General features: G+C 38.5%; 1 protein-coding gene across 2 annotated transcripts; it reads left to right on the top strand.

Moving 5' to 3' along the window:
- The first annotated feature begins 3782 nt into the window (after window positions 1-3782).
- Window positions 3783-17414, top strand: ankrd67 (ankyrin repeat domain 67). 2 transcript variants are annotated; one of them, XM_084123506.1, is made up of 5 exons: window positions 3783-3956; window positions 9178-9401; window positions 10988-11540; window positions 13525-13821; window positions 15826-17414. In XM_084123506.1, the coding sequence occupies exons 1-5, from the start codon at window positions 3879-3881 to the stop codon at window positions 15994-15996; spliced, it is 1323 nt and encodes a 440-aa protein (XP_083979632.1). In that variant the 5' UTR covers window positions 3783-3878; the 3' UTR covers window positions 15997-17414. The 2 variants fall into 2 exon arrangements, with proteins under 2 accessions (XP_083979632.1, XP_083979633.1); XM_084123507.1 differs by having other exon boundaries at window positions 3810-3956; window positions 9178-9430.
- Window positions 17415-17623: the final 209 nt, after the last annotated feature.

The following is a 17623-nucleotide window of genomic DNA, read 5'->3' as shown; positions in this document are numbered from 1 at the left end:
CTCCAAGGATGATACATCTTTGTTTGTTTAAGTCAGTTATGCACCTCATTAAATCCCAGAATCGACTGTTGTTCAGAGGTTCCCTGAAGACTGAAGGGGAAGAATAAAGAAACAAAACACTTAATAATAAAATGTAAACGCTTTGGAAGTTGCATTAGAAACAAATCAAATGTAAAAATCCTTGAGTGGGACAAAAGTGAAGTCGACGTACTCTAAGAGAGGCAGCATGTGTTTTCAATTGGGTCCTCTGGCTGTGATTTGCTTAGAGGCCCTGTGGGGTCCAGCATGTGTCTTAATTACCTCAAATGTTGCTTTAATAAGCCTTTCTGTAGAGCTTTGCCTCTACCTGATTTGACTTCTGGCTCCAGAGAGGCTGATTTGTGACGACGACGTTTGCACCATCGAGCGTTTCAAATAAATGACAAAAAGCCGAAACATACTGCAAACTACATCACTGTACTGCACACATTGATTTTTCTACAATAGAAATGCTTCATTTTTTATATACTTGTTACATATACTTAGCTATGTGTAGTGGCCCAGACAATATCTAGACAATCTTAGCTTATCATTTATTTATATTTTTACCCACTGTTTTTCTTTGAACTTTTGCCTTTGGCTATTATTTTTCTCTGACTGATTGAAAGACAAACCAAAGAGCATTTTCTGTGACTTTCTACAACAACAGAACTAGAGCATCGCAACAAAGTTTCTTCAAACACAGATACTGTATAATATTAAAGATGTTGTCTGCCGGTGTGAGCATCTAATTTTTTATTAAATGAGCCATTGATTAGCACTCAAACCCAAAAAACCCCATAATGCAACCTTTTTTTACGAGGTTGTGATTTTGTATAAATTCATACAATGTGAATTATATGAAATCGTATGATATTTAACAAAAAATAGCATTAAAATGTCCACTCCTAACCCCAACCCTTTAAACAACCATCATTAGACTAGCAGATCGTAAGAAAAAACATACGAATTAGATCATACGAATTCATACAAATGCGCCACCATTTTGCCAAAATGTAAAATAGTTCAAAATTGACATGAGATTTATCACTATATGGTGAATAACACATCATTTTGTTTAAAAAGTTGTAAGGACTTATATGGGGAAGTAAAATCCATATAACCCTAGCCCTAAATGTTCTGTTTCTAAAGTCAACATCCTTAAAAGCTATTGTGTAATTCCCACACTTCCCATTAGCATCATAAACAACATCATCGCCGCACATTTGTCTTTTGATTTATGAAAGTCACACATTCTTCTCTAAACTATGCGTTTACATTTTCTTTACTCATGTCCGTTCAGTAACCTGAATGCTCTGTGCTTTTGTAATATGATGTTTGAATTATTATCCAGCCATTGACTCCCTCCATCTGTTAGGGCTCTTAATGGGAAGTGCTGTGTCAGCAGACTGGATAACGTGATAGCTCTGTGAGAGCTAAACGTTATGTGAGAGCTCTGGCAGATTATATGAGCAAAACCCCTGCATACCAACAGGCTGGCCAGTTTCAGAGTTTGGTTTATGAGCCATTCTAACATGGATTATGGTATCCCATATTAAACCACAAAGATTTCGAGAAAGCCTTGCTCAATGACTTGGATGGTTTGTATCTGCTTCTAATGGATGTCATAATCACTGAGTGGGGAATCTGGGAGTTGTGTACAGCCATATAGACTAACCTTTTATATGCTTGCAATGAAGTAATGAATAACTGATATATGAACAAATATTGCAGTCGCTTATAACCATGGGAGTTAAAATGTGTTCTCATACTGTATCAATTTAATGGAGTTTTCTCTTTTTAAAGCATGCTGTTTTTTATTTATTCAGAAGTTTTATATCTGTTTTGGTAACACTCTATTTTGATGGTCCCTTTTGAACATTCTGTTGACTATAAGTAACTCGGCAACTACGTCAACTAACTCTCATTAGAGTATTAGTAGACTGCTTAATATCTGATAACTTTTTATTGTGATTGTCCTCGAACAGACTTTCTGCTGACTATAAGTAACTTTGCAATTACATATCAATTTATTCTAACCCTACCAGTCTCCTAATACTCTATTAATAATCTAATGAGAGTTAGTTGACATGTAGGTGCAATGCTACTTATAGTCAACAGAATGTGTTAAAGGGACCATCAAAATAACGTTAAACTTCAGTTTTAAGCTAATTGCAAAGTAAATCTCTTGTTTCTTTTAAGCAAATGCCATGTTTGAATATGCGGAAACACAAATGAGATACGGTGGATTCAAAGATTTCCAGAAAATAGTAACTTAAATCAAATGTATGATACTTTTATAGTATTTCATCCTTTTTGGAGTTTTCTTTTGTTGCTAAAATAGCAGCGTGAACATTCTTCAGAATATCTTCTTTTGTGCTCCACAGTAAAAAGAAAGTCATGCGGATTTGCGGATTTTGAATCATGCGAGTAAATGATGACAGAGTTTAATTATCTTTTTTTAGTGTTCAAACTATTTGTCCGGAAAGATTTAGTTAAACACACACAAACATGTAAAATCTCAAAAGTTTAACGTGAAATCATCAGATACAGTGCAAAACAGGTGTGGTTGGATGGAACTGTACGCATAGACAACATTACGTCACACTGAACCTAGGTTTCGGATCACTGATGTCCTCTCCTAATATGAGACTGACTGCTGGACAAACAAATTAATGAATGTTTAAAACAGCACCTCTTGTGGTTCAGTGTAATAATAAATCGTTGCTGGGGAGACATTGCCCCCTTGTGGGTAAGTGCATTTACTTTGATGAAGGTCAATGGAAGAAACAAAACAAACATGAAGTGCTCTTGAAGTGACTCCCCCTATGAGGCCCATAAAAAACAGCCCTTCCTTCACCGCCCAAAACCCACCGGACATTAGCACAACATTCAGATTCAGAGCTCAAAGCACAAATAAACTGGAAAGATGATGTCATATTCATGTCAAGAAATTGTTTGTTGCACATTTGTATGGTTGCTGATTTACACATGAATTCCACTGAGCAAGAGGAAGTCTTAAATAAGGCTTCTCTGACATGGAAACGTAAAAACAAATTCATTACAATGTCTAGAGACATTATTTTTTCAAATATTTATGACATTTATCATAATTTGCAAAATGGTTCTCTTTCAGTTCATGAGTGATTTTAAATTGAACTTGCCACAAACAACAGGAATTAATTGAATTATAATTTCCTGAAATTCTACACTGTCTCTGTCACAGGAATTTCATTAGTTCATCGTGTGAAACCATGGATAATTCATTACATCATTAATTATGCAAGAATACACAAATTTATTCCCTGATATGTAGAATGTCTTATGAAGTACAATACTATCCGAACAATTAACAGCCATTTAATTTTGCCATCAAAATGTTACACTTACTGTAGTTTTTTGAATTTCATTCTATATAAATTCTGCTTCCTTCAAATCAAATTTAAATTCAATTCAATTCTGCATTCTATTTGCTACCGCCTTTCATTTCTGCATGGTGCACAACCCTAATGGAATGTTTTTTAATTTGAACAGAAAAGCACTGAATTTTGATGATAATGATCACAAAAAAACAAGTTGATTTAGCACATTTCAAATACAATGGTAAATGTGTTTGTGTTTTACATAGGATAAAGTAAAAAGAAGAGACAATTGCACACATTTTAAATGTAATTGTGCCAAAATAACCATCAGGCATGCGCAGTCTCAAACCTCTCTCTCTCTCTCTATCTCTCTCTCTCTCTGTTCTGTGCCATCATACAATAACAGTGCTCTAAAAGCCCATTCTCACCATAGCAACCTCAGATGAACATAAAACACTTGATGAACAATATCAGAGGGGGTGGAAAGACCGGATTTACATGTATGACACCCTGAGAGATCTGTTCAACAGCACAGTGGAGAGAAGCAAGACGTCATGGAGTAACTGGCACTCACAGGTAACTTCTCTGTCTTGTTTCCAGTGAGTTCGATGGATCTTCAAATTCATACGCTCATCTCCGGTAATGTGTATTTGTGTGACTGCTAATTTGAATCCCCAAGAAATGATTTGAACTTATGGAGTGATAATTGTTTGGGGTGCCAAATACAAGTTTAATAGTCATCACTAAGAAATATGAACTGTTCAAATCATTTCACTGGAAATTCAACAAAATAGCATTATCTCACTTGATTTAACTGTAAATCTTCCTCAGCAGCAGTGTACATGTGCAGTTACGTGTTTTGTAATGATATTTTGCTTTGATAAATAGCAAGGCAGGAGGCAAGGGCAGGAGCCAGTTGTCCGCCCACATAATCCCGAACTCCCACGACATGACAGGCCGTACGCCTCCAGATCTCCAGTGGCTCACAGTTTGGCTTGGAACATGCATTCACACTGAGGATAACACTAAAACGTGTCGTCTTTTAAATCTCTTTTCACACATACAGCACAATGGCATAGTTCTCTGTGAAATGGAAATTCTGTCAACCTTTACTCACCCTCATGTCGTTCCAAAGAATATTCTATAGAGAAGATGGACCAAAAAAACAAAACAACTAAAAACAGACAACTTTGGTCACACTTTAGTTTAGGGTCCAATTCTCACTATTAACTAACTATTAAAAATGACTTTTGCCTCAATAAACTCCTAATTGTAAGGTAGTTGTTAAGTTTAGGTATCTGGTAGGATTAAGGGATGTAGATTATGGTCATGAATAATAAGGCATTAATATGTGCTTTATAAGTACTAATAAACAGTCAACATCCTAGTAATATGCATGCTAAAAAACAACTTGTTAACAGTGAGAATTAGACCCTAAAGTAAAGTGTTACCAAAACTTTTTAAGCGTTTTGTCTTTTCATTTAAAGGCACAATATGTAACTTTTTTGCTTTAAAAATAGCAAAAATCACTATATCTATGTTATATATTTTTTTTAGTTGTGTACTTACATTATCCCGACTGTTTCCAACAACTTTCAAACCAGGAGAAATTTTAATTTAATTCGAAGACACGGCACATTTCTTTATTTCCGTTTTGTCGCAGTCAATGGCGTCATATCCGCGTTGTCCCTGGTTTCCGCTCGTGCTGCCATGGTAACCAGAGCTATGAACTAGAGCCCTCTGATAGTAACCAAGACGACAGACGTGGACCACTGTAGTTCGCAATGTCTATCTGCACGCTGTTGTTGTTTCGTTCAAACATTATGGACCATGGCAAGCAGACTTTGGATAAAAAAGGAGAACTAAAACGAGAATCAATATCAGCGCGGTGTTTTCGAGATGCCTAGAGCTCCCTAGAGTTACCTCACAAGTTTAATTTGTCTAATAAGCTGACCTGTGAGTAGTGATTCTGCGTGTAGTTCGGAAGAATGAAATGTCCATGTTCCTTTTATATCCGCGGGACTCGCGTCGCGTTTGGAGCTGATAGTTGTCTCTTAGCAATCCCGAACTGCTTCATATCATAGTCATGATAAAAGCATCGATGTATTCAGTCATCCATAAACATTATTAGATCGGTCGGCTTGACGTTGACGACAAGATCCATAATTCTTAGCAAATGTTGCGTCATCAAACTACGCCTTTGTTATAGTAAATAGGTTAGCGACCCCTAGTGGAGAAAAAATCCCATACTGTACGTTTAAACGACAACGGCATTTTAAGGGGCTTGAAAACGGAAACTTTTGAAAACAAGTTTCAACGTTTAAGTTTTTGAAAACGATACTAAAGCCACTTGAAGACAAGCCTGCAACCTCAGCCAAAAAAAGCGTAACACTAACGCTGCGGTACAGGGAAGGAGACAAGAGGCCGTTTTTTTTTATGGATGTCAGTGGATGAGAGGCTTCACCACGCTAAATAAAACCGTTTTTGTGAGGAAATAGCTTAATAAATCGACAGCCTAATGGCTAATCTTTAACATGTTTGCTCTTAAACATTAGTTTTGGATTTATCTATTTTTAGAATTTACACCGGAAAAGAAATGCTGTTTTATAAGAGAAGTCACGGACAGGTGAAGTTGCGCGACAGGTATGATTCTATGGTAGGCCTATCTGCAATCAGTGATTGACTGTTGCACAACTCTGAATGAAATTTAATGACATCGAGGCTGTAATGTGATTGGTTATCAAGGCACATGTGATCCAAGTTAGCCATTGCGCTTTCTCCAATGGTAAGAGCCACAGATCCTCTCATCTCCCAATAATACAACAATCTCTGACGATACCGCTATCATCTCCGTGTAAACTACTAAAACGTGAATTTGTTAAAACGGTGACATCATTAGTATCACGTGTTCAGTCTATAGGTGCGTAGTGTTTCTTTACAAAGTGACATCACCAACCACTAGCCTGGCATTCATAACACAGCGTTTTTAATCGTTTTCGTAGATCCGTGTGAACGTGGATTGTTTTGACAACGTTGATGTCTGTATGTGAAAAATGCACATGCATTTCTGTTTTTAGTACATCGTTGTCCTGTAAACATACCCTACTAATTTACTAACCCTAACGCATAGAATTATTGACCCCGACACAGCGTTTCCCAAACCCTGTTCCTGAAGACACACCAAAGGGCCATTTACACAGAACGCGTTTTTCCATTCCACTGCGCTACTTTACCAATGTTTTTCAATGTAAACAAGCGCTACACGGACATGTTTGACTGTTGCACTCTCGTCTCGCATCTTTTGCAGCGTCTCGCGCATGAGACTGGATTCTAAAAAACGGTTTTACACATGGGGTAGCCTACTTTTTTATGCCTGTATGAACCAAACCCATCTTAAGTGTTTGCTGGCAAAAAAGCTATTTGTTTTTGTTTCATCTGTCCATAGAACCCGTCCCGTTTTAAGTTCCAGTAGTGTCAGTTACTTTTCAAACGTTCTATGGTCAGATGAAAAAAAAAATGGCAGCTTAATGGCAGCAAACACTTAATATGGGTTTGGTTCATAAGGGGATGAAAAAGTACCGCATGTGTAAAATGATGGATCTGTAGGATCTTCCAACAGGACAGTGATCCAAAAACAAACATCAAAATCAAAACAAAAATGAGTCACTGAGCACAAAACCAAGCATCTGCAATGGCCATCCCAGTCCCCAGACCTGGGGCCTCATTTATAACCGTCGCGTACGCACAAAACAGGCCCTGAAAGAGGCGTACGCCACTTCCGACGCATAAGTTGTGATTTATAAAAACAAACTTGACGGGAAAATTTGCACACCTGCACGCAAACTCTGACCCATGCGTAGGCCTACGAACGTTTTGGAGATGGAGCAGTTTGGCGACACCGATGGTGAGCTGGAGTTAAATGTCTTTTTGGTCAAAAATTAAACATATACAGAAAGATAATACAAATATAATTTCACTCACCAAGCCTGTCACTTGAAGCAAATATCCATCCCTTCTCATAAATGTCCGCGCCAGCGAACGCGTTGGGCCGTTTAGTGAAACTGACGCAAATAACAGTTGAAATAAATAAAATAATGATTTAAACTATGTTTTACTTCTGATATAAACATTTAGATTAAATATGCCATTCAAATTAATGGAGAACACTTAAACATGAAATCATTACTGAGAAGTTACAACATTTTTTATTCAAATTCAATCAATAGAAATATTTGTTGTGGATGCGATGTTTTGAACACTTTTCCTGTAGTGTGTTGTGTTTTAATGTTTTAACCACAGAGATAATTGCTTATCAAGATAATACAAGATTGTCTGAGAAAATAGTTTCGTGCAAATAATGCCCAATCTGTTTCCATTAAAAATATAAATCAATTAAAAATACAATTCGGCCAGTGGAAAAGATGAAATGTATTTTACACTATTTGATGTGTATTCAAAAACAAGACAAGGAGAGGCAAGTACATGATTTTTATTAATGTAATGTGTCTTGTACCGTTAAACGTTATCACGTGGATGAATAATCATATGCAAATGATATGCAGATGAGGATATGCATAGTAAAACTAGGCGTTGTAAGCTCCATATATGGTTATTTCGGGGTGGAGACGCATGTGCGCACAATCTTCCGCTGACTGGGATTTATAAAGTGAATTCTGCGCAGGTTCTGGCGTATGAACGGTTTTATAAGTCTGAATATTTTTTTGCGTACGTAATTTTTGGCTTTCAGGCGCACGTACACTTTTAGTAAGGTTCCTACGCACAGTTTTATAAATGAGACCCCTGAACCCTATAGAAAATGAGTAGGCTGAACTGAAGAGAAGAAGCGCCAACATGGATCTGGGAATCTGAAGAATCTGGAGAGATGTGGAGTGTCTCCAGTGATATGGAGGAATGGTCTCTGATCTCTTGTCAGGTGTTCTCCAAACTCATCAGGCATTATAGGAGAAGACTCAGAGCTGTTATCTTGGAAAAAGGAGATTCCAAAAAGTATTTAATAAACAGGGTCAAATAATTGTTCCCAATGTGTTTTGGAGAAAAACATTTATTTCATAATGTGATTTCCCCCCCACTTTCAATTCTTTTACTTCAATAAAAGGTTAGATTTTTGCAGTTTTTTTATATTTATTTTTTAAATAAAATATCAAAAGGATAAACAATACAGATTTATTTTTTACAGCCATCTTTGATCATATTTACCAAGGGGGGAAATAATTCTGACCAGCACTGTACATGATCTGGAGCGTTACATAATGTTTATTAAAAAAATGTCTTTCCCTGTTTTGCTTCTCCTCTACAAGACAGGCTGCCAGGAAACTTAATGGAAACCTCTAAAATAGTAATTGCAGCCACTGTTACCATGACAACTGTGTCTCTAGATGGAATTACAGCAGAAATACAGATCAGAAGAGTCTTTGAAAACATTCACTGCAAGATCAATGTAGAATTTTTGGAGCAATAGAGACAATGACTTTATCGGTTACGCAACCGTTCCAGTGATTTACTCAAACTTGAAATCTATCACACTTTAGATGTAGGTCAGAAACAGTCCAATTTAGTGATGTAACAAAACGGGCTGAGAACCTTCTAACTGCTGTAAACTTTTACCACCCCCTGGTGGAATTAGTGTATAGTTAGCCAGAAACTAATCTGTACAACTGTCCATATTCTTTTAGTTCAGTATAATAATTCAAATCAGTAAAGTCTTACTAACAACCAATGAAAATAAAAGGAATATGTGATAAAGCCTGTAACTTTGCACCATGACCTTTCTCCACAGGCTACCCTCCTGCCATGGCCAACGCAGGCCCAGAGGTGTACTGGAGATGGTTGGAGCTCCATGACTCTGTGTCCATGGTGTCTGTGGAGAGGAAGTTCCGGACAGCTGCGGGAACAAGACAGTGGAGGATCCACCGTCGACCCAAACCCAGGCACTCTCTCTTGGATGAGCGGAGGCTGCACTATGCTGCTTGGCAGGGTTGTCTGGAGCAAGTCAAGGCCATGGTGGGACATGGGGTGCCTGCTAACTGCCAGTTAGTGAGCTATAAACTTAAGCGAACAATTCATCCACAATTTTCAATTCTGCCGTTATCTTCTCTCCCAAATGTCATTCCAAATGTTATTTTTGGCTACACCTTTAACCTGGTAAATTGTAGATATATTGTAGATTTTTTTAATGGCAGCAACTATTTGCAAGTGGTATATACACTAGGTGTAAATAGCGATGTATATGCTATTTACACAAATTGAAAATAGCAGTACTTTCTTTGCACTAATGTAGCCTCTCCAGTTCGCACCGCCCGCTCTAAGTGGCACTCTTACAAGGAGGCTAAAGACCGCAGTCTCTAGCGTCAGTCGCTAGGGCGCTTCTTGAGAGTGAGGTTTACAACTCTCACTGGCCTACGTTTGTTACACTAAGTCTAAATAGTTGTTAGTTGCTATTCATAAATAGGCTACTATTTGCACCTCAGTGTTCACTCTGATGAACTGGGATTAAGATCCATGTGCAGTTTATTGAACAACAGCAGAGTCAGTGTACTTACAGGCGCGGGTCGAATCACAGCGAATAACAATCTTGGTCATAACAGGCAGAGGGTCAGGACAGGCAGCAGACAGACAAAGACAATATCCAAATGAGCAAGACACCCCGTGGTAGTGGGTGAAAGGCAGGCAGCAAGAAAAAAAGAGGGGGAGTCAAAACCAGGCAAGACAATCGTGGGAGAAAACGCTCATAAATTTTAGCTGTGGCAAAACAAGGGGCGAATCCGAAATCGCCCCCTATACCCTCAAATAGGGTATTATTTGAGGGGAAACCATTTGTAGTGGTGTCCGAAACCATAGTGAACATTATCGAGTGCACTCTTTCTATCCCACATTGCACCACAATAATGAGTGCACAGCTGATGTACGCTCAACGGCTGTCCGAATCGCTCACTTGTTTTCATTCACCTCTTCAAGGGATCTGTATTAGTGGACTAACGTAGGGAATAGTGATTGAGGGATTAGGGGGCGATTTCAGATTCAGCCAAGACTTCTCACTGAGCCTAGCGTGCTCAGTGCTTAACAGGTGTATGTGCAATCAGTCCAGGTGAGTTCTGGGATTTGAGTTCTGGGATTAAAATTATAGATGGATGCTGCCTTATTGGGACATTACTTGTACCTGTCCCTAAAGCCCTCGCCTACACGTTTGCAATTTTGTCTGGTTAAATCAGTCAATGGTGGGTGGAGTTAGTGTAAATAGCCTCTGCCAGCAAAGCAAGCTATTTGCGCTTGGTGTAACTAGACACTCTGTTGTTTAATTAATCTTATTTTGTAGCTTACATCATTGCAAGAAACAATAAAAGCGCTCTATTCCATGTTTTTGCCAAGCCATTCCACAACAATCACTGTATTTGTGATACAATGTTTTTTTTAATTTTCACTTTCCATATATCCCTTTTAAATTAGTATTATTACAGTGTCAGATGTAAATAACAGAAGGTAACAGGTTAAAAATAGTAACGTCTAATGCCATGCAAAAGAGTGTTGTGTTAATCCCAAAATAAATATACAGACATATTTTTCACTGACTGGGCCATTTGTACTTCCAGGGACCCGCATGGTTGGACAGCTGTCCACCACGCCTCTTTCAAGGGTCATCTCATGCTGATCAAGTTCCTGTTGCAAACTGGCCAAGTGGAGGTAAATAGCCAAGACTTCTTCAACTGCACTCCCCTGCACCGCTCTTGCAGTGGAGGAAGCCCCGAGACCACAGCCTTTCTCCTCCAGAAGGGGGCATCACATTCAGAAAGGTCCTGCTCTGGCCAGACACCCCTTCACCTGGCTGCAGCCAGCGGATACCTGTGCACGGCACGGGTTTTGCTCCAGCACTTGGCCTCACCGAACGCCCAGGACTTTCATAAGTGGACACCCTTGCATTGGGCAATTTTTGGAGGTTGGGGGGACATGGCAGAGCTCCTGCTAGATAATGGGGCAGATGTGGAGGGAGGAAAAGGTGTGGGCATGAGCCCTCTGCAGCTGGCGGTGTTGACAGGGAATGAGGCGGGGGTGAGACTGCTGTTGCACCGAGGCGCAGATGCCAATATGAGGGGTCCTAATGGGCGCACAGCCATGCACCTTTGTGCCTACTCTGGAGACAAGAAGGTGATTGACTATGGGTTTGAAGTCGCCATTAAATTAAACTTTAAATTTTCCGGTGAAAATGCCAGACTTCTCTCTGGAGACAAATGCCAGACTTCTCCAAACCTGTCCTGGATTACCCCCAACACTGCACGTTTTCTTTGTCTATTTTTATTTTAACCCATGTGATAATGAGCTGATGAGTTGAATCAGGTGTGTTTGATTAGGGAGACAAAGAAAACGTGCAGTGTTGGGGGTACTCCAGGACAGGTTTGGGAACCACTAGTCGACTTAAACCTCGCCCCTGCAAGTTTGCGTTCATTTGTCTCTAATTTTGAGTGCCCACATCTTAAAATCCAATCAACAACCGATGCATAGAACCAAATCCTGCACTACATCTTTTTTAAACTTTGAAATTATACCAGCATTTACCCCTGGTTTCACAGACCAGGTTTAAGCCTAGTCCCAGACTAAAATGCATGTTTAGGCTGTTTAAACTGAAAGCAACTTGCACTGACAGATCTTAAAATACAGTAGTCAACATTTGAAGTGGATCAAAACCTTTCATCAAAGTTATACATGAATTTTGAACAATACCTGTTCTTGTCTTAGGACAACTTTGATGAACTTTTTTGATCCACTTCAAATGTTGACTACTGTATGTCAGTGCCATTGTTTTGTCTCAATATGCACACCAGTAATGTTTTTTCTCTTTTCTTTTTCTATGGCACATTTATAAAAGCTACTTAAATGTCCTAATTGAACTAAGGCCTAATCCTGGCTTAATATAAGCCCTGTCTGTTAAAACAAAACAAAAAAATACATATATATATATATATACAGTTAGTATATTTTACTATCTATCAAAGATTTGATTTCATTAACCTGACAAGGAACTAGCTTTTCCTCAGAAACTCTCATAATATCAACCTGGTACATTTTAAACATGGTTTAAGGTTGAAGAAGTTCTGTAGTGTTCTAGCAATACGACTGGAGCTTTAGTTTTTTACAAACCTTTTCCAGAGTACAGTATCTATCAGATGGTCAGTGGACTGATTGTGGGTAGTGTCGCCTTTGAGTTAATAACCATATTCAATGAAATATTGCTACTTTTTATTAATTTAATTTAGAATAGTTACAGACATATACAACTGAAAATACCTCCCTTCCCAAAACATTGTTGGGCAAAACGTCAAATCTACCAACTGTTTTCGCATTTTTCTTTGAAAAATTATGTTTTATTAACAAAGTTCAGGAGGAGCACATCCAGATAATCTACCCGACCGGCATTAGAGGAGGCTTAAATATAGATTCGACTTACTTCTGTTTCATGAACATTTTTCCACTATCCCTCCTCTACCCCAACTTCTCACTCTTGTTTATTCCTATCCCAGCCAGGGATGGGGTGGGGGGTGGGAGTGGTAGAGGTGTTCTGTGTTCGGTCCAAATTCTGAGCTCGGAGCCCTCTCCTCGGACAGCACACCAAATGCGCATAATTTATACTATATCCTACTATATGTACGTGTAACCTTGAACTAGAGACTGTAAAATAAGTTTTCTGGCTGGAATATTGGCAAGTTGGACTCTGTTTTAAATGCCATTTAAATAAAAGTAGCAGTGTAACAGTTACTTTATAAGGAGTGATGAAATAATGTTATGCTATCCAATGTTATCTCATGTGATCATTGAGTGATAAATGTTCTCGCTAAAAAACTCATGTCTACATAGTGTCCTATAAACACCTTTTTAAAAAGCATTTGTTTCCAATCATCCCTATTACCGCAGCAAACCTGGCATTGCCAAGACTGAATTCAAGGTCTCGCTGCCCTTTTGGCTGAATGCTTTCAGAGTCACGCCAACCGCGTGCAGTGAAACAGATGGCATATGTGTGGGTGAAGGGCAGTGTACAGTTCCTGTCTGCTTAGCACCATTTGATCTTTCTTTCACTCTCTACTTTCCATCCTCCCTCTTCTGTCTCTTCTAATCCGTATCTTCTCCTTCCCCATAGATCCTCCAGCAGCTGTTATCAGGAGGGGCCAAGGTTGATGTCAGGGATGGAGATGTGGCGTCTCCGCTGCATCTGGCTGCCCGCAGTGGCTCCAGGGCTGTAGTGCACTTGTTGATTCTGAATGGAGCAGGACTTGAGGACAGGGACAACCTCAAAATGACACCACTGCACTACTCGGCACTCAGGGATAATGTTGAGGCTGCCAAACTGTTGCTGCATTACGGGGCAGATGTGAATGCTGTGGAGAGGCTCGGACAGACACCTTTGCACCTGGCCTCAGAGAGGGGTCACTGCAAGGTGTGTTGACTCTCTCTCTCTCTCTCTCTCTCTCTCTCTCTCTCTCTCTCTCTCTCTCTCTCTCTGCCATCTGAAATTTTCTTCTAGAATGATCATTTTGATCATTTTTATGGCAATGAAACTTACCTATTAATTGTCATTTAAGTGAAATTACTGAATTTAAATATACAAGCTTTATAAAAATGATCATTCTAGATGAAAATTTCAGATGGCACTGTTAGTGCATCTGAACTCTTCATATATAGGCTATATACTGTATATATATATATATATATATATATATATATATATATATATATATATATATATATATATATAAAATCAGAGAAGCAGGAGAGTCTGTTTGCTGTCCATTTATTATTATAGTGGTCTCTAGAAGAAACAATTTAGGGCCTAATTACACTTGGTTACTTCATGCATTTTCTCTGATAGCTATCTGTGAAAAGACCAGCGCTGCGTCCAAATATGCCTATTTCTATACTATATAGTAGGTGAAAAACAATATGTGAGCTGAGTAGTATGGCCGAATTCATAGTATTCATAAAACAGGTGAAAAGTACCAGGATGACTTACTACTTCCGACGAGATTCTGAAGTGCACATTCGATCGACACTTTACTATCCAACGAGGCCACGGGAGAGGATTTGTGAATGGAGGTGAAGCGACTCAACTGACGCCGTGAGTTACATACATGGTGGATGTACGTCCCAATTTTATTCATACTACACGCATTCATACTGTATAGAACATATTTTTTTAAAGTCCCGATGTAATCAATAATTTTATCCCTTAAATCTCATCTTTGATCACCAAAATTACATATTTAAAAAAAAAATTCCTTGAAAAAAATTCTTCATGCCTTAAAATAGCTTGAATGTCACTCTACACACTTGCCTCATTTAGTATACACAGTATCTATAAATATGCAAATTAGCCCCGCCTCCACTCACTCACACAGCTCAGAGATCCACTCGTTGACCTGATTGGTTACAAGGTAGTTTGTCACGTCAGAAACACCAGCGATTTCAAACCGCGTTTTTGAGACTGTCTTTGGTTCACTGCAGTTTTAAGGAGAAAATACTCAGCAATGGTGTTGACTTATGAATTTGCACATGGTTTGTCTTAAAGCATTTTAAAAACAACACATAGACATATAAACAACATTAAAAGCTGGATTTTCACCACAGGGGGACTTTAACGGTCACAAAGTAAGTTTCAATTTCAGTATTCAGTGTTACAGTATGTGATTTTGGATGCAGCACAGTTGTAAATGCTCCCCAAAATGCTTTTGAGACGGATTTAAAACCAATCACTCAAACCACTTCAGGAGGCTCCTGGTTGTAACACATGAGAAACAACTGACAAAGTAAACAGCAAACACTATGGCGTATGTACACAGGGAAAACTAGATAAGACACAGGTGCAAATGAAGAGGGAGTAACGAGGGAAACCAAAAGGACTACAAAACTAGAAACAAGAAATAAACCAAATAAAAACCAAATATGACAGCACTACTGCAACATTGCCACAGATATGGCCTGCCAGAGATGAATAGCTGAGCATCTTTTTTGAACAAGCAGACGCGCAAACGGCCACAAATGAAATTCAACGTACTGCGTCACATATGAAAACTCAACTCAACACAGAGTCAATTCCTTTAAAATTGATAAGCCCGTGCTGACGCATCTTGAAATCAGCTGATAATAAATTTCACCGCATATGATATGCGGCATATCTGTGGCTTTTAGCAGCATGAACTCCGTTGAATTGAAAATCGGATTTATATTTGTTTTGCGGAGACACATTTATGAGGCCAGGTGTAAATAAAACAATTTTAACAAATCAGATAGCTATCTGATCAGTGAAAATGCATTAACTGAAAAGTTGCTCATCTGTGATTTCACTTTCCTATGGGATGTTCTGCTCTTTGTATTATATAAATGTCTTTATGAATGTTTACCTTTGTCTTTAACTTTCTCAGAACGCTTGTGATTCAATCCACAGGTCTTCAAGGTTCTGCTAGACAAAGGTGCTGATCCTGCTGTAAGGAGCAGCTGGAGAGAGACAGCAGAGGACGTTGCAAGAACACACAAGCAGACAGGCATCGTCCAGCTCCTTCAGCAACACCAGACTGCCAGGATGAGCGATCGAGTTCAGGACGGTGTGCAGAGATAGAAGAAAAAACTGTGAATTAGGGCCTGATCACACAGAAGACAACTATAATGAGAAATATACCCCCCTAAACCTAGTGCCAGACTAAAATACATGTTTGAGCTGTTTTAACTGAAAGCAACATATCATAAAATATGTCAGATCCATTGTTTTGTCTCAAGATGCACACCAGTAATGTTGATTTTCTAAGGCACGTTCATAAAAGCTACTTAAATGTCCTAATTGAACTAATGCCTAATCCTGGCTTAATCTGAGCCCTGTATGTGAAACCAGGCCATAAATAATCTTTCTAATTCCACACCACAACTACTGAGGAACAGTACTGATGGAATCACTTTGAAAACAGTTTTTTCCAGCTGATGAACGATATGGTGGCTTTGAAGTCTTGGGATTGTAGTTTAGTTCGTTTTTATAGCCTACTTTTAGCTTTTTACTTCTGACGATTGTATTTAGGCTTCAAAATTCATAAAAGTTGTGTTCATCTGTGAAGATTATCATGATGAAGAAAACTCGTAAGAATGATGAACGTTTGTCAGTCACAGATCTTATATTCTTTAGTAATCCAGAGTTATATATTATGCAGTAATCCATCCTATTGGGATTTTGTTAAGGGAACCAGGGTGATGCTGACTTGGTTGATGGTTGGCCTACAAAAAAATGTCATCCTGCAGCACTCTATTGACAGCCAGTCAGAATCAGCATCTGAGCTCGAGCATTTAAATCGGCAGACGACATAACTGCAGCACATGCTAATGATAAACAGAACGTTATCATGCATTGGTGGTGCTGATATAGTTATTGTTATAGTTATCTTCGTAGTGTGAACGGGCCTTATACAACAACAGTCCACTGGTTTGATTGGACAAGTGCATTCCAAGAAAGTTTATATTTTGTGTAAAAGCGTGGTCACATTTACTGTTGTTCGGCAAATATTTATGGTCGAAACCGAGTCATTTTTATAGGAATCTGCGCAATCAGGAATTTTGCTTAAGGGCAAAAGATTTCCCCCTAGCACATTTCGCTCGAGTTCAAGTTGGTCCTGCAAATTCACCATGTTGACCAACAGAAAGCTGCTTGGTTTGAAATTGAAAGTGACTTCTGGCAGAGCTGTGAGCTTTGTGCCCGTGATATTTACAGAAATTTCACTAATGTGACCTTACCTTAACAGAAGTGGAACTTGTATTTGTATCTTCCCTAACAAAACATTACCATGATAAAATAATTTCTGTCAAAATGCTGACTCATTGCTAGAAATCATAGAGGATGGAACAAATTTTTAGGTTTATTCTTACGTTTTTTCTTTTTGGATGGACGGTGATGGATAAAACCTCCATTTGTAACTGTAGTGCCTATAGTATTTTGACGCAAAGTATCTTATCTTTTAAGGGTCTATACGGAAATAAAATCATCTTCAACATTCAGACGCTGGCGTGACAATTTCTAGTAAAGCATGTATCATTTCAGCACATTATAATTTAAAATGTTCATGTGAAATGTTTTTTTTTTTATTGCAAAGAAGAAACAACACTGTAATGAAATATAAAAATCTCAGCAAGAAAGACTACAAATCTAGGCAAAGAGTTATTTTTTTCTTGTGAATAAAAAAATTGCAATGCAAAACAAATTTAAA

Source organism: Abramis brama (genome assembly GCF_963993115.1).
Source record: "Abramis brama genome assembly, chromosome: 9".
Classification (NCBI taxonomy): Eukaryota; Metazoa; Chordata; class Actinopteri; order Cypriniformes; family Leuciscidae; genus Abramis; species Abramis brama.
The sequence above is the reverse complement of the archived record's forward strand: the minus strand, read 5'-3'. Positions and strand labels throughout refer to the sequence as shown.

Bases quoted from the DNA above. Each gene is read 5' to 3' on its own strand.
- ankrd67 (XM_084123506.1), top strand. From the start codon at position 3,879: ATGTATGACACCCTGAGAGATCTGTTCAACAGCACAGTGGAGAGAAGC. The intron at 3,957-9,177 runs GTAACTTCTCTG...CTTTCTCCACAG, and splicing joins GGAGTAACTGGCACTCACAG to GCTACCCTCCTGCCATGGCC. The intron at 9,402-10,987 runs GTGGGACATGGG...TTGTACTTCCAG, and splicing joins TGGAGCAAGTCAAGGCCATG to GGACCCGCATGGTTGGACAG.